Source organism: Nelumbo lutea, chromosome 1 (genome assembly GCF_056320005.1).
Source record: "Nelumbo lutea isolate HS-2025 chromosome 1, American lotus-T2T, whole genome shotgun sequence".
NCBI classification, from domain to species: Eukaryota; Viridiplantae; Streptophyta; class Magnoliopsida; order Proteales; family Nelumbonaceae; genus Nelumbo; species Nelumbo lutea.
The window spans coordinates 89,410,444-89,425,487 of record NC_142684.1 but is presented as its reverse complement, the minus strand read 5'-3'; the positions used below and the strand labels follow the sequence as shown (position 1 = coordinate 89,425,487).

Below are 15,044 nucleotides of genomic sequence, written 5' to 3'. Positions count from 1 at the left end.
ATCGAAATTCTCTAAAATCAGAATCGGAATGGTCCATTCCTATAATCTGTTTGGTTTAAACAGGAATGAAAATGAGAATTAAAATCATCAAGAATGGAATTTCACTCCCAAGGAAGAAGCAATGAATGACTATTCCCTCAAATGGGGGAATACCATTCCAACAAAAATGAGAATAGGATTTCAATTTTGTCCAACCAAACAATTAAAATCGAAATAACACATTCCGATTCTGATTCCAAACCCCTATTCCCGCAAACCGAACGGGGCCTTAATTGCCTTCTAAATAAAGTTGTTATTTCGATATACAATGTTTATCTACGTGTTTGATTTAAATAATTCAACATTTTATTTTGTTGTAGTATCTTAATGATCAAGACCATGTACGATCCTAAATTTCCTAGCTTTCTGGATTTGAGCTTTTGACATCATGTCTTAGATTAGATTAGGTTACAAGATCGGTATTAAGTGGACTACTGGGCCCACTTAAAAAATTGTTATTGTACAGCAATCAAGAATGTTTTAAAGTTTCAATTTCAGAAATATTGTTTACATTGTAAGCATACCTGACGTGAAATTCCAACCAAGATTCAAAACTTTGGAAGCAATTATTTTCGTAATCTTTTGTTATTTTCTGTATTAAAAAATGACTAAAAAATTTCAGACCACAAAGGCACGGCATCTAAATGAAGAAATTCATTATATTGAGGACTTTCAATGCCGGCATATAAAAGAATGATACGATCGAAATGTAACAATTGATGTGATTTACTCATTATTTGACATTTTGACATACTTTTCATTTACCAATTAAAGCCTAAAAAAATTGATAAGTTGGGAATCTTAACTCGGGCTTGGCCGGTTGGGTGGGTTTGGTCAAGGTGGACAGTAGCCCACGTGGCTTAAGCCCACTGGGCCGTGCCCTATGGCTGGGGCTTTAGATGATGGGTGACGTGGTCGTGACTGTAGCTTGCGAGCGAGCGCAAACCCTACCAGTTGCGGTTTTCGTAGGTTTCGTTTGGTAACTTCTGCTCTCGAATCTCTCGCCCTTATTTAAAAATCTCGCTTTAAGTGGGTGTTTTTTGGTTGGATTGGGCTGGGCGTGTTTTGTCCGCATGCGATATAAATGCCGGTCAAACTCTCCCTGCGAAAAGCTTAGACGGCCAACTTTTTAATTTTTATGTTATAATTACTACTTTTCGAAGTTGGGGTACAGTGTCTCTTTTCTGCGCTGATAGTGATAAACCAATTTGCAACTATTTATATAGGCCAAAACCCAAAAGTGTCAGCACCCCTGTGGGCCTCACGTGAACCCATCACTTGAAGACCGTCGATTGAAAAGTAAATGTGGGACCCATGAACAAACGTCAAGATCATCTGCCAGCATACGTGGGAGTAGACTAGCACAGTAGTCTCATTTGGCCTTGGGCCTAGCCCTATCCCAGTGGCCCACTCATTTGAACCCATTCCATTTCCACACCATGTGCCGATGTGCGTGTTCCCAATCACAGATCAAATCCTTCATTTTCATTTTTAATCTCTTCCTCTTGGATTCTTCTGTTCTGCCCCCACTCGGCCACTCCCTCTTCTCAGTCTTTGGCTACTACCACGGCCACCCATGTGATCTTACTCCCAAACTCACCCTTACTTTTTCTCGAAAATATCAAGAATGCCACTCTTCTTTGGCATGCAGTAACCCACACGGGTGTTGATATTTCCAAGGCGAAGTGCACAGCAAGCCAAGGCCGGCTGTCTCTTTTGGTTGCCCACCTTCGGTTCAAGCATGAGCTTGGCAATGATACCATGCATCGTATCCTATCCAACAGATTCTCTGGAGACTTGTATCCAACATAATCTGCTGTGGTCCAGATTCTTGTATTTATTCATAGTGGTGGAGCAGAGCTTCTTGGGTTGGGTGGGCATTTTTCGTTTTTGATGATTCCATCGATAACATGCAATCATTTCCCTCGTTGAACCCGGAAACGGCAGCCACGTGGACCTGTGTTGCGTGTCATTGCAACTGGCAACGAGAAAGGGGGTGCTAGTAATATATTAGGAAATAATGAGGGTATTTATGTAATATTAAGTTTAATTGGATCATCTTAACGGCTATGAACTCGGAGGCTGAGCATTCTCGTTACAATTGGACTGGCCAAAGAACAAGAGTAGGGCATTTTCGTCGTCTCAACCTTCAACTCCGCCAATTGTTACATCGTTCTTGTCTCTCTATCTGTCTTTCTTCTTCGCCTCTGCATCTGCACTTGTTCACTGTAGATCTGCAAATATACTTTCCCAGAAAGGAAGACAGAGGGCTTTGTTTATTGTCGAGTTCATACTTCACAGTTCTCTTCTATTTTCCTTTGTTTCTCAGGTTTTCATTTCGTGGGTAATGGGAAGACAATGATGGAATCTGAGAGGCCCCATCGAAGCGGAAGTGCGGGTAGCGAGCTCTTCATCTGCTTCACTTCCAGGCTTTCTTCCTCATCCATGAAGATCTCTTCGAAATCGATTCTCAGCCCGAGCCGTACGGATAAGTTCCGGGAGCACTCTTTGTCTCTCTCGTCGTCTTTGAGCAGAAGGCTCAGAAGCAATGGCAGCATGAAGGGTGGGCAAGCATCGCCCATGTTCCCGACAGGGAGCAAGAAGAGAGGTTCTACATTCGATACTCCCGAGCCCTCGTCCCCGAAAGTCACCTGCATTGGCCAGGTTCGTGTCAAGACGAAGAAACAGGGGAAGAAGATGAGAACTAGATCAAAGCGATGTCGGAACGGGAGTTTCAGAAGAACAGACCCGACACAGGACGGGATTAATCCGCAGCCGCATCAGGATTGCCTGCAGCACAGGAATCAGAGATGGGTTCATCTGCCTTTGACGATCTGCGAAGCTCTGAGAGCCTTCGGGGCCGAGTTTAACTGTTTCCTTCCTTGCCGGTCTTCGTGTACTTCAACGAGCGAGAGAGAGAAGGCGGAAAAGGCGAGGACTTCACCAAGCAGGACTCCTACAAGTTCCTGCGGCGCTGTTTTCGCACGATGGTTGCTGGCTTTACAGGACGGCGAGGAGGAGAAGAGGAGAGATATGGAGTTGGTGATTGGAGATGAAGAGAACAGAGGCAGTGAAAGGGAGGTGGTGGGTGTGATCGACATCGAGGAGAGAGGAGAAGTGAAGGTGGAAGCTGACGAGGAGGAAGAGGGGAGGGTAAGCATCTGTGTTCCACCCAAAAATGCTCTTTTATTGATGAGGTGCAGATCTGATCCTATGAGAATGGCTTCTCTTGCTAATCGCTTCTGGGACTCCTCCGCCCCAAATGAAATCGAAGACGACGACGACGACGACGAAGACGATGATGAAGAGGGAGACGAAGACAATGAAGATGATCGTATTAATGAGCAGCAAGGAGGTGAAAGAGGAGACGAGGGAGACGATGATGAAGACGAGGAGGAATTCGAGGAAGTAATTGTCCAGCTAGAAGAAGCGCCTGATAAGTGGGTTTCAGCGGAAGACGTTGGAGAGATCCAACATCGGCCAAAGCAAGAGAGCTCAGAGATGGAAGAGGACCCCCCAGGAGAAGGGGAAGAAGAGAAAGAAAATGCAGAGAAGGATCAAGAAGATAGCCCGATAAAGCAAGCACAGCAGCAAGAACTAGAGATGGAATATACGAAAGAAGAAATCTTGGTGGATGGGTCATCACTTGAAGCTCCTCAACAACCAGAAAACCAAGAAGAGGAAGAAAAGGAAGCAGCCAACCCAAAGGATACAGTAGAAGAAGCAGAAGAGATGAGAACAAGCGTTTCTTCTTCTTCTTCATCCTCTTCTTCCTCTTTAGTGTCCGTACGGCCAGAAGAAGAACAAGAATTCATAGCTGAACCAGGGCCGGCATTAGAAGGTGTAGCTGCTTTGGAGCAGAGAGTTGAAGGGTTACTGGAAGAGAAAGGGACCGAGGAGAGACATTCAGAAGAAGGAAAGGAAGATGAGATGGAGACCCACGAGAAATTTGCAATGCAGCAGCAGCAGCAGCAGCAGCAACAACTAGAGATCGATGAACGCGGAGAAGGTAAGTCAAAGGAGAGAGAAGAGTCTGTGTTGCCTGACTGCTTGTTGTTGATGATGTGCGAGCCGAAGCTGTCGATGGAGGTCTCAAAGGAGACCTGGGTATGCAGTACGGACTTCATCAGATGGCGCCCCGGAAAACAAGTCATCCCAAAGGACGGTGTAGATGACTGCAAGAGAGTGAGCACCGACTCTAATCCTGGAGAGAAGCAGCAAGAGCAGCATCAGCAGCCGAAGCAACAAAGGCACCAGCACAAGCAGCGGCCACCGCCACCGCTTCTACCACAGCCGGCACGAAAATCCTGTTCCAATATTGTCTCAGCCCGGAAATCTTGTTCCGATACGGTGCCGTCCCGAAAATCTTGTTCCGATACTGTGCCGGCGAGGAAATCTTGTTCAAACTGTCCGCCGGCGGCACCGTCCATGGCCAGCATGATCGAGCAGAAACTAGTGAACGCGACGGCATACGAACCCTTCGTGCTGACGCGATGCAAGTCCGAACCAATGCGGTCCGCAGCTCAGCTGGCGCAGGAGGCTTGTTTCTGGAAGAACCGAAAACTGGAGCCTCACCGCCCGACTACGCTCGGCGTTGGCGCGGCGGGTGTCGGCTTCTAAGTAGGAGGATCCGGGTTAACCCGGACCATTTACTACCTTTTGATGTGATCCGTCATCTGTCTGACGTCTCACCTCATCTGTACGGCGAAATGGCGCCTCCCTGGTGTTCTTGTGCACAGTGTACATCCTTTCAGGCTGTCCTTTCCTGTTTTTTTTTTTTATTTTTAATTTAATTACATTATAATATAATCCCTTAATGTTATTTTTTTTTTATTTTTGGTACAAATAATTCCATTATTAATCAGTTGTGCTTGTGAGTTGTGACTTGTCTCCCAATGGCTTCTCTGCTCAAACTGAAAAAGTGGCCCCACTTAGTGGACGGATCAGACTGCACTGCAGTGGCCTGGCCTATATTGGAGAGGGAAGGTCAGAAGTATTGTGAGGGGCCAAGTGTAAAGTGATCCGTCTTAAATGGGTCCCAGGGATTGGACGGTCCATGTTGGTTATGAATCTGCACAATTAGTCTGTTACTGAATCAAAAGCTGCACGCAATCGGACGATTGAGTTTTCTGGCCGTCCATCAGGTTAGTTCATAAAGGGGATCAGAGAGATGCGCATCATCTGATCGTCATGGATTAATGGGTGTTTTGTGGTGGTTCTGGTCGTAGACTCGTAGTTTGTTTGTAGTAAGCTCATGACCAGCAGTGCAAGCAAATGGCATCTTTTTTATGAAATGACATCTGTTGTTTGTCTGAATGGATTAATCCTCATGGAATTAATTAATGCAACTTTCTGACGGGTCGGTCCCACCGAGAGAAAAGGAATGAAGGATGTTTCATCAAAGGCAGATAATTAAAACAGCGGAGGACTCTTAAAATGAAATTTGATTACTGTATTACATCTTGGTTGTTTCATTTCATACGATGTACCAGTGGAGGGAAGAATGAAGGACTGGGCGGGGGGGGGGAATGGTTTTTCCTCCCCCACCTTTAATATGCATTGTCGTGCATTATTTTGGTTGAATTTGACATGACCCATGTGCAGGGAAAAAATTATTGGGTGGCCCATGGGCCACCTTTCTCCCTCTAAACAACTCTCGTATAGATGAATTATCAATTTCAGAGGCAGACGACAACCTTTGGTTGCTTGGGAGCCATGGTTCGGCTTCGGCCCATGATTACACAGAACTTGCAATCACAGGTTGACAAAGGCCCAATCAACATATCACATATGGATGCGGGGCGTCTGTGTTTGTGCACAGGCTTTTGGGTTGAATGATGATGGAGAAAACAAAAGGGAAAGGGAATGATAGTGGGTCTGGCCCCGCTGGCGCCTAGCGCTCGACATTGACAAATCCTCTAGACTTTGGCCCGCCAAGGCCGGGGTGCGTCTACGGTCGTGGGTCCAGCCCAAAGCCCATACATTAATTCTAATTTGCAGCGCCCGAGGTTGTGCTGCCCACGTGTTTCCTACTCAACTTGCGTCTCAGCAGAGGAGGCTGTTTCAGAAATCAGAACGTACTTCTTTTATTTTAGTCCCTGATGTAAGTCATCAGGTTAGGATGAGGATGTCCGACGGAACGAACTAATTCCAGAAAAAGGGACAAACTACAGAGGGCATGGCATGGCTGTATGGCGTAGTGCGTGGTTTGTGGGTTTGAAAATGGAGGGCTGTTTCCTCTGAATTCCACTTCCTGAATAAAATACAAGCCAAACAAGTAGCAAGAAATGTAAATATAACTATTAAAACTTTTGCCAGGCCTATTTAAATGTTTTTCTTCCATACTCTTCTAACCTTTCTACCCTGAAAGCTTTGTTTTCCGTTTCTCGCTAGTTTGTTATTGGTGTGATAGAATTAGCCCAACGTTTCTTCCGTATCCAAACAATCCTCGTATGCTGTAGGACTGCAACTTGGGTTGGGTTTACAATCCTCGTATGCTGTAGGACTGCAACTTGTGTTGGGTCAATCCAAACCCAACCCAACTCGAGAAAACAAAGGGTTGGGTCAAGTTGAAGAGTGAGTTAGAGTTTGGGCTGACCTCAACTGAAACCAGCCCAGCACAACATTGCTTCTCTACTAGACATGAATTTCACTAATGCAATTAATGCCGGGTGGAGGGGTTAATTACTAAGTAGGACTTTTGTTCTTAGTCATTTTTAAAAGGAATAGGTTTATAATTCTGACTTTTTGTTTCTTTAAAACGAGTGGGTCTTTGAATAGAAATTGACAATGGTGATATTTCAGCTACCATTACTAGTTCAAAAGAGGAGAATGTAGAAACTAGGATTTGGAATTGATAATGGGCTTATCTTCAAACCTTGGAATACGTATATTCGTCTGCCCTCAACTTGGGTTCGCATTTTCATTATATGCAACAATAACCCTGTCACACATGGGGAGAGAGGTTTCTCTCTCTTCCTCGAGGTCTTTGGGTTTTTAGAGTTTTCCTCTCTCTTTTTTGAGAGTTTTCATCTTGGGGTTGTACTCGGGTTCTGATCTTCTTTTCATTTCAATCGTTTCTTTTCTTTTCGGTCTCTCTTTTTCTTCTCCGTTTTCTTCTTCCCTTCTCCCTTTCTCTCACTACTCTCTCTTCTTCTTGATTAGCTCGGTCCACTCCACTCTTTTTTACTTTTCCTTTTTTATTTTTTCTTGTCCTTTTTTGCAAGGATTTTAGTACAGGAAGAAGAAAGTTGGGCGGTGGCCTTAATCGCTACTTTGATTCACCGTTGGTGATTGTTTCCTTATTTAATTCACCAACACGTACAATTTTGGGTGGATCTAGTTCCAATGATAACAAATTTGGCGATTACAATTCCGGGTGGTTAACGATCCAGTTGGTTTCTGTTCTAGTGACAATAGTTCCGGTAGTTTCAGTTTTGGGTGGTTAATGTTCCAATTGATTTCACTCCCGGAGATAACTGTTCCGGTAGTCTTAGTTCCGGATGATTAAAGTTCCAGTTGGTTTCACTTCCGCTGATAATAGTTCCAACAGTTACTTATACCAGTTGGTTAAACTTCCAATTGGTTCAAGTTTTGATGATAATAGTTCCGACAGTCAGGGGTGGATTCGAGCCGATCCGAGCCGGACACTTGAAACTCGGTTTAAACCAAGTCGAGCTGAGCTTTTCACGGGTTGAGCTCAAATAGCTTGTAAAAGACTCGGCTCGTGGCCACCCCTACTGGCGGTTATGATTCTATACTTTTAAAGTTCTAGTTAGTTCTAGATAGTTCCTATTCGTTAAAGTTCCTATAGTTATGGTTTTGGATATTAAAGTTATGATGAATCACTATTGTACTTATCCCTCTCTTTCGGTGGTTGGAGATGCGCCCATTTATCTCTTCTGTTAGTGATTTTGCCTCACTTTTTTCTGTTGTAGAAGTTTCTTCATTTTCTATTTTATCTATTGTAAATATTTTGTTGTTTCTAGAGACTTGTATTCTTGCTTAGTACTATTACCACTTCTCTATTTTCATACAAGTTTCTTATGATGTTTAAGCAGCAACAATAAGTTAGTTGATCTTTCAACTAAAAGAAATGTTAAAGTGGTATTTGGCAAAGAGATTAATCCAACTGTTATTCTAATTGCTAATATGTAGTGAAAAGAGGAAAGAGGATAAGTTTTAAAGATTGAAACTTATTTGCCCTAGCTGGTTGTAGCGGATCCGATCCCGCCTTAACCAACTCATTTAAATCGACGCAATGGGTAAAAGGCCATTCATTGGGTGATTTGAATGAGTTGGGCCACTCTTGTCACAACCTCAAATTGCATAAATAGTGGAAGGATTATAGAAGAAGCTGAATTTGATTAGATTGAAAATAACTCGATTCATGCAATAAATCAAGGTTTTTAAAACCAAACTAGACAGAAACTGTTTTAGGGACTGGTTCCCGGCAAATGGTTTGACTGTCCTATCAGAATGGATGGCTCATTCTGACAAAAAATTAAAAAAAGAAAACAAAAAACAGCCAAAAATTGTTTGGATCAATGGTTCAACCACTTGGGTCAGTGATTTACTGACCAAATCAATTGTTTTTGGCCAAATATGATTTTGGGGTGAAACAGAACTGGTCAAGTGACTAGTTCCCAGTTTTTCTAGTCCGACCATCTGATCGTCTTTGATTTTGAAAACACTGGAATGAGCTTTGAATTTGATGCCCTAAGAACAATTTCTTGGGAAGAACAATTTCATGGGATTACCCTTCTCACACACAATGGTTGGATCTCACAGTCATGATCGATAACCAAACTGTTATTTATCACAAATAATAGGAGTTTAGGTGCATGTTAAATCAAGATTTCAACCAATCTTGTTAAGGTTTGTTTACTTTCATTGTTTCGTTGTTTTTACAAAGTATACTTTCACATCTAAGATGAACTTATCATCACATTCAACCAATCACGTCTTTTACCTCAACGGTGCTGCAGATGTATCATAAATTTTGCCTACTAACGGCTCTAGTATTTGTCCTTTTCCCCTTCTATTATATATTCTTAAATCCCAAACAAAAGGATTTGTAGCCAATGTTCTTTTGTCTACCCAAAAAAAAAAAAAAAAAGAAAAGAAAACAACACTAGAGCAATAGAAGTCGGGGTATGCGTTTGCATTGTGGGCTTTCCTCATGGCCACATACATGCAGATAGCTAGGGGTGTAAATCGGGCTGTGCTGGGTCGGCATGGCATGGCCTATGTGCGGCCCATGCAAAGTGTGGGCTATGTTGTGCCAGCCCGTAGGCCGATTCGAGTTGTGCTTCCCTTCCCTAGGATACTTCGGGGGGCCAGCCTGGCATGGCCCATGGCTCGAGCCCATGTAGGCCTGGGCCGGGCGGGGTACAAGTCGTGTTGTGGGCCTGACCCATGTTAGGCTAGGCTATGGGTTGAGCCTTGGGCTTGGGCCGAACTGGGTCATACTGATTTTTTTTTGTTTATTTTCACATTTTGATTTTTTTTAATTCTTTTGCTAAATAAACAGTAAAACTAAAATACTTCACTTTTCTTAATTCCTTTGAGCTTTGGGAACAACTTGGAAAAATAAAAAAATCCAACAAAGAAATGAAAAAAATATTTAAATGCCTAACAAAATACAAAATGGACAACAAATTGAAAAAAAAAAGGAATTTTATTTCTTGAATTTGAACAATACAATGGTCAATGGATTAATGAAATATAGAAAATGGAATAAAACATAAAATATATAATATAATTATAAATTGAAAATAAAAACTTACATTATTGAAAAAATAACAACTAATTTAAATAAAATTGAAAAAAAATTATAATAATTTTAAAAATTAAAAAAATATGATAATTAAATTATTGAGTATACAAAAATATAAAAAAAAATATTGACTTCATTTTTCTTCAAGTTTCACCTCCACCAGCATCTTTATCATCTGCTTCAGGTGAAACATCAGGTGTAATGTCATGCCCTCCTTTGTCTTGTAATCTATCCTCAGCATCCAACCAATTTTTAAAGCAGATGCACATCTCCAGACATCATTTAGGCAGCTCCTCTTGTTGTCCAGTACACTAGTACATGTTATAAAACAAGACTTTCATGGAACTGTAAACATCAGAGGGGTTAGTAGATCACGTGCCATTGCGTCAAGACTAGATAGTTTTTTTTCATATCTTCTCCACTAGACTAAAATGTCAAAACTAACCCATTCCTCCAAGTCGCAGGAATCAGCTAAAATAGAAAAAAAAATTGCTTGTAAATAAAAGACTGAATTTTGTTTTTCCCACTATTGGAACTAGTTGTTTCAGAAGTGGAATTTTCACTTGTACAATATTTCCTAAGCCCTACTACTTGAGATTCATATAAACTATACATTTCAAACAATAAACTATTAATTTTTTTTCTATTTCCAATTTAAATATTCATATTTTCACATATGATTCAAGTAAAACTTCTAAACCAAACTTCCTAATCCTATGATGTAATATTGTATCTAAGCATAAAGGGGAAAATTTTTCTCCCAATATTTTTTAAATTTATTTTCTATTATTTTAATAATTCTTTCAAATTATGGATTTTTCCTATGTTTTGCAAAATATTCATTAACTATAAATAATTGATTAACTAAAATAAAACTAGTTGAGTAATTAACACCCGAAAATTCGTTAATTGTATTATAAAAAATTTGTAAAAAATCTTTTATACAAATTGTCATTTCCCAATCTTCCTCAAGTATCATATCATGTGGCACTTTTGCATTATAAAAATCAGTAAGAATTTGTCTATAAGCAATACAACTTTCTAAGATAGAATAGGTAAAATTTCATCTATGTTGAGCATCTAATACAAAATGTTTATATTTTAAACCATAATTTTGACATAAATATTTCAATTCTTGTTTTCTTGCTTTAGAATTTTTAATATATATTATACAATTTTTAACTTTAGAAATATGATAAGAAATAATATTTAAAGCATCTCGAATACATAAATTTAAGATGTGACATACACATCTAATATGTAATAATTAACCATTGGAACATGGTTTTAATTGAAATTCTAAAATATTTATTGTTGAATCATCACTACTAGCATTATCAAAAGTTCAAAACTAATAAAAAAATTATTTTCAATTCCATAAATATGTAAAGTATTTAGAATACGTGCAACAATAAATTTTGTTTATATGAATAAAAAAATTAAAGCATCTGTCCTAATAGTATTTGTGATAACTTTTTTTAAATTGTGGATTTACAGATCTACGTAAAAAATTTTCAAGTTTAGTATCTGTAGCTAATAAAAATGGATGTTTGGCATGCATAATATGTTTTGCTAACTCTTACTTCAGTTTTTCTTAGGAATATTTAAAATTACAAAAAATGTTATCTCCTATTTGTGCTTGTGATGTTTCTTTCCCTTTTTCTTTTTTCATCATATGGCGTCTCAAAGGTCTGCCCAAGTGGTCGGTACCACCACTACTACTGTAGCTAAAGTAACTCTTACATTTTTAAATATTGTCTAAATCGGGCTAATCAACCTAGTGTTCTCCTTTTCTTTCCCCCACCTATAGTAGTAGTACTAGGGTGGAAACGTTGGCAATATCAATAGCATCCATATCGGTGCTAACACTATCATATTGCGACTGAACACCGACATCGTCGACGTTAACCATGTTGGGGAGTTGGTGTCAAGAGTGAGAGGGGGAGCTGTCCATTTTTTTTTAATTATAAAAAACATAAAAATTAATTTAATTGAACTTACTCGGGTTGCCGGTTTGGAATCTCAATTTAATTTCAACGGTTGAAGCCTCCAAGTCTCCCAAATTACTAACTTGAGATACCTGAGTAAGCCTTTTTTTTTGTTGAAACTTGAATTAAGTTGAGAATTCGAGAGTAGAGAGAGTATGAGAGTATGATTATGTATGATGTATGGGAGATTGAGAGAATATAAGAGAGTATGAGAATTGGTGTGATGAGCATGGTGGAGGATAAGACTGTTTATAGGAAATGAAAATAATTTAATTCCCCAAATACCTTAATAATTATCCATTTTTTAAATACCCACTTAAACTAGTTATTATATAGTTGTTGGGGGTATTATTGTCATTTTATCTCCTCTAAAGCCAAAATACATAAATACCCCCCATATATCTGTTTATAGCTATTGGGCGGGATTTACCTTTATTGGTGGAGCGGGTCAAAGACCCATTCATGACTTCCAAACACCTCGTTAAATATCAAAGGATTTAGGATTGACATCAGCAATTGAACCCGTCAATCTTCCCGATTCTAGATTATTGGTCCATCCAGCCGATAAACTATTAGTCGGTTGGTCCCACATACCAACCCTGACCAACGAAAATGTCCTATTCACGCCATGGACACCTTCACATTTGATTATAATATCATCATAGCTGCACATATGGGATATCCCTATGGTATTACAACCCATGTCATGGGCCCCATGAATGACTTTTCTTACCATGAAGAAGATTTGAATTCTCCTCACAGAATTAGTGCGCACACCCACCTCTCTAGGGTCTTCCCCGGTGTTTGAATGTTGGATACTGATGAACATCTATACTAATAAATCTATATTGATTCACCATGAATAAGGTAAGCCATTTCTAGGTAGTCATCCCAATTTATTTCTAATGATACATGACTACCGACCAGTCAGACTCAGAGATATCCTTGGAATGACAATGGGATATCGGTATCTTCTTGTCAACTTAAACATATATAAATAATAAAACCAGATAGGAAATACTGTATATAATATGTAAGGCATCTTCTCTTTAGCCTGTTAAGGTAGCAGAGAGAAGAAGATGGGTTTTCAGAAAGAAGAGCTGGATGTTATCCTGGTCCCAAGCGGATTACTGATCATGTTTAGTTACCATCTCTACCTCCTTTACAGAATTATAAGACGTCCTGAGACCACTGTGATCGGCTACGAGAACCACAACCGAATGGCCTGGGTTGAGAGAATGATGAAGGTAAGAATTCTTCTCTCTTCTTTGGTTTGATTGCTTAATTTAGTTCAATGGCTTGTTAGACTCAGCTATTTGATTATTGGGTATTCGCTGCAGGTTGAATCAAGCAACCTTGCGCTAGCTCTGACAGTGATCTCAAGCAATACATCCGCAGCCACCTTCCTTTGTACCATGTCCATCAGTCTGAGCTCCCTCATTGGAGCCTGGGTTGGGAGCTCTTCAGATAATAACGTCTTCCTGAACGACCTGATCTATGGAGACACAAGCCAATCTACAGTCTCCATCAAGTACATCAGTCTGCTTTCATTCTTCCTCGTCGCCTTTGCATCGTTTGTGCAGTCGGCGAGGTACTTCGTCCATGCTAACTTCCTGATAAGCACGCCATACACCGATATGCCGGTGAAGTATGTGCAGATGGCAGTAATAAGGGGGAGCAATTACTGGGCGCTCGGGCTTCGGGCGCTCTACTTCGCCATTACTTTGTTGCTGTGGATTTTGGTCCGATCCCAATGTTTGCTTCGTCGGTGGTTTTGGTGATCCTCTTGCATATTGTTGACAGCAATTCTCACCCACTGCATCAGTATAAGCAGCTTCATGGTCATGGCCACCGCCTGTTGGAGAAGATAGGTGAGGAACTGAACGCTGTAGTTAGGGCCGTCGAGCATCGTGTTGAGTTAGATGGAACAGAAAGCACAATCACATAGTCATGAGATGATTAAAGATGTTTGTAGTGAAATTAATACCGGAATATTTTATGTGAAGTTGTATAGGGAAAAGAGTAAAGTTGGGAACATAACAGATTTCCCTTATTCACGGAGATCTGTTTCCAATAGAAATGATGATTACCAGGCACCCAGAACAGAATCCCACAATCTGTTCCCTCCATTTCCAGTGATTTCAAATGGGTTTCCTGTTTTTGGTAAACCAGTTTGCCACCTAATGTGCCAATACTACCTCTGCCCACATCTACCCACAGCACACTATCTCCGTCAATTGAGAACATCTCCCTGTGCATATGAGGATGAAATGTTATTCATGTGTGGCTGCAATATTATGTGAGTAGAACTGGGCAGAGTTTCTTGTGGGCAGCAGACTCGCCAATAAGAGTCTGATTCGGATACAAGACCTGAGCGAGCTTTATCAGCATAAATGCAGTAGACCCGGATTTCAGAATGGGAGCTCGGCTGGATACAGCCATACAGGTGTTCGAACGACTGTGGTGGTCTAATAATTGGGCTTATGGATTGCACTGTCTCATGTTGACTTATCAGGAAAGATGTGACCCAATAAAACTGGGCCCGTAGCTACGGATTCCCAGAAACATCCAAGAATTAGGAGGCAAATTTAAAACATTGTTCAAGCCTCTTCAAAACTGGAGGGTCGACTTCCTTAATCTTTCCTCACTTGCTGTCCTCTCCAAGCTTCACTCGCTTTCAAAAGTGTGACATTCAATGAAGACAGAGAATTCGGATAGTTCGACTAATGGTTGGTTGGTCGATGAATGTGTGGAGCCGGTCAAAATTCAAGGGGTGCTAGCCGCAGCCGGGTGGGCTGGGCAGAGTTTAAGGCCAACCCAACCATAATATGAGAGAGAGAAAGAGAGAAGAGAGAGAACGTTCATTGACAACCCGCTAATAACTTAGAATCATGGAAGTATGACTGAGACCTAAAATTTTGCCACTTTTTGTTTCCTATTTTCTTCTTTCGTTTTTTCTTTTTTGAGAATGATGACTTGAACAACTGAACACATCAGACATCATGAGTTGAGCCAACTAGGACCTATTCAAACTTGGCGCATTCCTCAATACATGGCATATTTCTTGACCAAGAAATTCATCTCCCACGTATTTGACCATACAACCATTGGTGTCCAACTTTCTATTCTGTGCACATTGCTATGAAACCTTAATTACACAATATTTGAGTCTATTTGCTTTGAAATTAAAATCCTTTGAAATCAAAATGGTCTATTTTTATAATGGGAATTAGAATCAA

At 40.5% G+C, this 15,044-nt stretch overlaps 1 protein-coding gene across 1 annotated transcript; it reads left to right on the top strand.

Moving 5' to 3' along the window:
- The first annotated feature begins 1,893 nt into the window (after window positions 1-1,893).
- HCF243 (Serine/Threonine-kinase pakA-like protein) lies at window positions 1,894-4,903 on the top strand. The gene has a single exon (XM_088966617.1). It carries the CDS (start codon window positions 2,398-2,400, stop codon window positions 4,657-4,659), a length of 2,262 nt encoding a protein of 753 aa, XP_088822743.1. The 5' UTR covers window positions 1,894-2,397; the 3' UTR covers window positions 4,660-4,903.
- The last annotated feature ends 10,141 nt before the right edge of the window (window positions 4,904-15,044 follow it).

Bases quoted from the DNA above. Each gene is read 5' to 3' on its own strand.
- HCF243 (XM_088966617.1), top strand. From the start codon at position 2,398: ATGATGGAATCTGAGAGGCCCCATCGAAGCGGAAGTGCGGGTAGCGAG.